Source organism: Xenopus laevis, chromosome 1S (assembly GCF_017654675.1).
Source record: "Xenopus laevis strain J_2021 chromosome 1S, Xenopus_laevis_v10.1, whole genome shotgun sequence".
Classification (NCBI taxonomy): domain Eukaryota; kingdom Metazoa; phylum Chordata; class Amphibia; order Anura; family Pipidae; genus Xenopus; species Xenopus laevis.
The window spans coordinates 90972605-90979124 of NC_054372.1; the positions used below are offsets into that span (position 1 = coordinate 90972605).

Below are 6520 nucleotides of genomic sequence, written 5' to 3' on the forward strand. Positions count from 1 at the left end.
ACTATGTAACTATGTAAGCATTTGATTTCCTAGTATAACGCTGTGGGAATGTTCCTCTACCTTTTTCGGCTGTGGGGGGGACTCAATGGGGTGATCAATAGCTAAAGTAAATCCATAGTTCTCATCATCACAGGCATATACCCACCAGTGTCACAGCAGCACAGCACTCAGGGCCTGCCACTGTAAGTCTGTCAACTCCAAGTGGACCACATCAAGTTGCTAAAGGATTGTCTGTTGCTGGGACTTATCCTAGGCTGGTGGAGGCTGGGCACCTCTTCCCTTATTTGCGCAAAGGGGTTGTAGAGTCAGACTTCAGCAGTGGAAGTCAGGGCCTTGCGCAACAGGGACACTCGAATACATCACACAACACATAGACAGCTTGTGACATCATTGTGCAGGAGAGAGGACCACCATGTTGAGGAATTCAACCCTGATGGATAAGTCTCCACTGCTCTTTACATGGGACAAAGCTGGCTCATGGTAACTGTTGAGTCTTTTAATGATTCTCTTTGCTCCTCATACTTATTTAGAAAGCAAAGCAGAACAGTATAGTTCAATATCTGATTTTAAAATGCCTCTTTGGGCAAAATAAGGGATACTAATAATAATAACGGAACAATAATTATGCCAATGTTATAGAATGGGGCTCAGCATTCTGATTTATAGGCACGTCTAAAGGATTACTTAGATAACTCAAAATTATCAGAGCTCTGGAGCTTTCACTTCTTTGTATTTCAGTTCTTTGTATTGATTATGAAATTGAAAGAAACTGAGTTGGAATTTTAACTATCTTTTTGTTCTCTTGCACAAGAGTCAGGGACAAAAATCATCATTAGTAGAAACTCTCAGTGGTTGCCACACACTCTCAGTATATTTGTTTCAGGTTTAGTTTCTTAAATAGCTATTATCTGCCTTTGGACATGGACATGTGTTGTTACCTGCATGTACATTTAGTGGTAATTGGACCCCTCACAGGGGAGATTATTTATAGTTTCATATGAATATAGTTTAACATAAATTCCATTATGTTTTTCAAGCCCAGTATGGCCAGAGCCACCGGGATACCAGGAAAACTCACAGGGGCCCAGGTGTGAGTGGACCCTCTTGCTTCTAACAATTTGGTCTATTTCATGGTCATTCCCTATTTCTCTATGGGAACAACGAGGTTTCCTAATGGAAGACTAGAGTATAGTATGTAGAGAAAGGAGACTAGGAGAATAAAGAGGTTGCATGAGGAGGAATAATTGTTTGGTAAGTGGACCCATAGTCTAAGGTTTTCCAGTGGGACCATTGCATCCAAGGCATGCTGACTGAAATGCAAGATATGTAAAGCTAAAAACATCAATCAAGACATTACATACAGCTGTCTAGCAGTAGCACCAATATCTTAAAAAATTAACATTGTCCATTGCAAAGATGCCATACTATATATACAGTATATATATACTTAGTATGGCATATATGCAGAAGAAACAGCCCCTACGTGTAACATGAAAAATAAGGTTGCTATTGCAATTAATATTTGGGGTTGGGAATCATTTATTTAAGATTTTTCTTCAGGACAACCCACATTCTGAGTACGTTAACTGGTTATTTATATGAATTCAGTAATACATTATTATTAAAGAAGAATTAAAGTGATACTGACACTAAAAAAATACTTTTAAAATATGAATGTACCTTAAACGTTACCTATAGGTCATGTTTTTGCTGAGAGGTTTGTTTTGTATGTAATTGTTAGTTGAAGTTTCTAAACCTGACTGCCAACCTGTCCCATCTCAGCCTGTCAGTTAAAGTTTCTAATGCTAAAAGACTACTGCTGCACAAATATGGCAGCCTCCTCATACAGGTACATGGGCCATCAGACAGGTAATATAAAAGCATCGTGCAAATAATTTATGGCAAAGTTATAAGTTGTTTCAAAGGCAATATTATGAAAGATTTATTTCTGGTGTCAGAATCTCTTTAACTAAAGAAGTCGGCTAGAAATGTTGTACATCATGTTTTGTGCTTCTGTACCAGCCCACAGCCCTTTAGCAGTAAAGATCTGTGTCTCCAAAGATGCCCCAGTAGCTCCCCATATTCTTTTCTGCTGATTCACTGCACATGCTCTGTGCTGCTGTCACTTACTGAGCTTAGGGACCCACTCACAATATACGGTATATACAGAATTGAAATGTCACAATATAAGGCTGATAAGTAATTAATACAGATAATTACTACATGGCAGCACAGAAACCAGTGCAACTAGAATCAGAATTTAATAATCAGACCTGTAGCATCAACTTATATTACAGATCAACCTAATTTTTTGCTTGATAATTTGCGTCGACCCCTAAGCTTAGCTTCTCAACAGAGGCTCAGAGCCCACTGAGCATGTGAGTGTCAAAGACACTATCCAAGATGGTGACCCCCTGTGACAAGTTTGAAGTCCTGGATCATTGCTGATATTGACAAGCTGAAACTTTAGGCTGGTGCAATAAGTGAAGTAAATAAAATATGGCATTTTTAGCCATATTTATTTTTAGGGTTTAGTTCAACGTTAAGGTGAATTATAACTTTTCTTTGGCATCATTCTGAAATAATTTAGTCAGTTTTCTCTGATCATGCATCCATTACATCATTAATACCTAAGTTGCTGCATCTTTAAATAGATTTGCAAATTTAATGAGTACATTTACAGAACTGCAAATGAGGATATGCTGCATTTACTTTAATTAGCAACGGTTAGCATTTCATAAAGTTAATAGTTTTTTTTTACATATATTATACATCAAGGATCATGTCAAAACACACAAATCACTAGGACTGAAAATATTCATGCCCCCTTACCTAGACAGGTACATGCCCGAAGACTCACTCTTCTTGGTTTGCTTGTCATTGCAGTTCACCATACTCTGTATGAGCGCAAGATCTGGCCTGACATGCACAGCAGCAGAGATGGCCCTGGTCACCAGGCCTACAGCATCACGTATAAACTTTTCCATGGTAGGCCGACTGACCTCTCCATAGGCCAGGAGACCTGGAGGCATCCCCTCTGTCTTCATCTCTTCCACATTAAGGGGATGACCTATCATCCAGTGAAACTCGTGTGCTTCTAATCCACAGTCTCTGGCTACACCAAACACCAAGGAGGACTTTTGGGCATCGCAACCATACAGTAGCATAGGAACTTGAGGGTTCTTAGTGGACTCAAAATGCTGCTGTAAGAAGGGAACCAGAGCAGATTCATCCACAGGATGGATATTAAGCATGGTTCTAGACACTAAGGTAGTGGTTGTCAAGTACCTTTGTATACTGGCACTATCCCAGGGATGGCAGGTAATGATATCCACTTCCTCCCAACTACTGTTCTGCAGAACACTAAAGAAAATTTCCATGAGGTTTTCCGCTGAGCTTTTTGTATCCATTTGGAGGTGAAATGGGTTCTGCAAAATGTCAATGTCAAGATGGTTAACAATGTTTAAAACTGATACCAAGTTGTCTCACACAGAAAAAATCAGTTTTTTCCATATCCCCTTCCTGTAGCTGGAATTTTTATTTTTCAGACCAGAGCTGTCATATAGAAGGCCTGCTTTGTAATAATGCTCCTTTATGGTATTTAGTATATATATAGATATATATATATATATATATATATATATATATATATATATATATATATATATATATATAATACATAACAGTCCCAGTAATTGTAAAAAGGAGGCCAGTACTGCTTCAACCCATGCAGTTAACATCAGAATACAGAGTATTGAATCTCTTCTTTATTTCTATGTGTATGCATTTATATATCTTAAGTTATATTCATGTTTGCTAAATCTTGATGAATAAATCTTGAGGACTTTCTGGGAGGTCTTTTCTGATTGTATTTGAGAGTGTTATCGCTGAAAGGACTTTCTGTCACATTTCATTAATCACTGTATGTCATGTCTAACCCCTAGGAAATATAAGGAAGATATTCACAATAAATTGCATATATTAGCAATAGGGATTAAATGACACCCTGTGAGTTCTACACATTTATATGTGTGTGTAACAATGTTACAGCACTCTATCAATCTTAAAATTATCTTTTTTTTCAAATCAACATACAAACAGCAGAGTGATCAATGAGTACCCTTTTTCAAGCATGTGCCTATTTCATAAAGTTTTATGAATACTCAATGTTTTGGGCAGAATTATTATTAGGTGTAAAAAGGGCCAAGTGTGTTTGTAATTTTTTTTTAAAAAACAATTTTCTCTTTTTTTCCACGATTCCATGGAAGAGGTTTTTTTTAATGCATGATTGTGTTTTTTTTTTCAAAAAAAATAAAAAGCTTGCCACCTTTTTTATTTTTTTGAATAAAACACGAACGAGGGTTATAAAAAAAGAGAACAAAAAGCAATTAGGATAAACTAGTACATTTTAAAAACATCATTCCACACTACCTTGAGCGAATAAACAATCTGCCTCGTTATAATGTGATACCCATTTGTGTGGGTAAAACTTTAACTCTGATTGGTACGTGCAGCACGTACGTTTTCTGTGCAGACGCGCCGGCATTTGCGGCGTCCACACATGCATGCCAATCGGCACCGGTCGCGCATGTGTGTCACGTGGCACCGTTTGTGCATGCGCGCTGGAGGTCCCAGAGCTTTGTAACCCGGTTTGTAACAAAATAGATGCAATGTTTTCTACATTAGGTCCAAATGTCATATAAATGTGCACAATGAGAATTAAAAACAAATTAATATATGTCTTATGATTTTGTGCACTTGTCTGTGGAAAAGGTGAATGGTCTTTCATTGCTAAAGTTGCAAGACTTTTAGCCAGTATTGGGTTATTTCGCGATCAACTAAAGGTTGGTATGCCTGTTAGGTGCACCCAGGAGAAGAGAAAACTTTAGCATATATTAGTTTATTTTGCAATATCAGCCATGGGTATTTAAATATATTTGTCCACACTGGAACAGGTGCACATTTGCTGAGGTGAAAACAGAAATACTGTGAAATGGAATTACCTTGGTAGTCAGTGGTACAATCTGATCCTGCTCCAGAATACTGATAAATGGGATTTCCAAAAAACTGGATAGAAATTCCAGTTGTAGTAGCTCTTCTTGTGACTGTGGGAATGCCAACACTGCTGCAATCCCTTGTGCCACCAGCACATGGCACAACCACTTTGTCAGTGAAGCAGGGTTTCTATCTCGAGGGGCTCCAGAGACTACCTCCAAACTTAGGTTATAAGGAAGCCAACTGGTCCGGCTGATCCGTGAGAGCACATTCTGAATCCTAGCCTGTGAGTTACCATACGAGGGTAGAAGAGCACCAAGGCGAACTGTGTGCCCTATACGTGCAAGGATACGGCAAGGTTGCGGGTGGCCACAACATGGTACCAGGCTGCAGAATATCCCCAAGTACAGGTAAAACCAGTGCAGAATATCCATGGAATGTATCCAAAATGCAATAGAGGAGGCAAACTTAAGAGGGAAGAGTGGAGAGTAGAAAAGGCCGGGGAGGTTATAGGCAACAGGCAACAGAGATAAACAGAGAATAAATGAAAGCAGACAATATAATAACAGGATAAATAAACAAAAAGGAAAGAAGAAACAAAGTAAATTTGAAAATCAGAGGTCACAGAAAAAGAGAGCATTTCATGCAGGACGAGTTGAGCTCTGCTCTGTTTCTGTAAGCTGGAGTCTGGTGATACTGACAGAGGAGAGAGATGGGAGGGAGGGAGGGAGAGAGAGAGAGAGAGAGAGAGAGAGAGAGAGAGAGAGAGAGAGAGAGAGAGAGAGAGAGAGAGAGAGAGAGAGAGAGAGAGAGAGAGAGAGAGAGAGAGAGAGAGAGAGAGAGAGAGAGAGAGAGAGAGAGAGAGAGAGAGAGAGAGAGAGAGAGAGAGAGAGAGAGAGAGAGAGAGAGAGAGAGAGAGAGAGAGAGAGAGAAAAGGCTTCGGATAGAGAGAAATACCAGAGGGAGAGCAGGTCAAAACATTGATGAATAAGAGACGGAAAACAAGAAGAAAAAGAGAAGAATTTCTGACAACAGAAGAAGAAAATGGAAAAAAGTAGTGGAATAATGATGGAGAAGAAAGAATGAAATGGTCAGTCAGGAAAAGGACCAGAAATTGAAGTGGAAAGAAAGATTCAGATGAAGAGCAGGGAGAGACAAGGAGGATTTATAAACAGGTAGATAGATATAAGATAAAGAAGGATACCTGTAGAAGTAAGTGGAAGGGACAGAGGAGAGTGTAGACCTTAAAAGTTGCCTTTTGTCTGTTAGTCAGGAACAGGGAGTTTATTTCTGATCACTGCGTCTGGATCCATCAGATGAGAGAGTTCCCTGACTCTGCCAGATATCTGAGACAGTCTGGAGTACAAGGGAAGGACAAGCAGCGGGAAAGGAGCAATACGAGTAACGAGTATAACCATGATGGTCTGACAGGCAGAATAATATGGAGATAAGGTATGTGTGGTTACCTATAACCTAGGGGCACAACAAAGTAAAGGGAAAACTGAGGGGCAGGATGTGATCACTA

The 6520-nt window shown here is 39.2% G+C and overlaps 1 protein-coding gene across 1 annotated transcript in view; it reads right to left on the minus strand.

Annotated features, from left to right (window-relative positions):
• The window catches only part of grin3b.S (glutamate receptor, ionotropic, N-methyl-D-aspartate 3B S homeolog), a 29216-nt gene extending 23512 nt beyond the window's left edge, over nt 1-5704 (minus strand). Inside the window, exons 1-2 of the mRNA XM_018243612.2 lie at nt 5004-5704; nt 2833-3428 (exon numbers count right to left, since the gene is read on the minus strand). Of these exons, the coding sequence (XP_018099101.2) occupies nt 2833-3428; nt 5004-5429 (1022 nt within the window). The 5' untranslated portion in view covers nt 5430-5704. The remainder of the gene's footprint in view (nt 1-2832; nt 3429-5003) is intronic.
• Nucleotides 5705-6520: the final 816 nt, after the last annotated feature.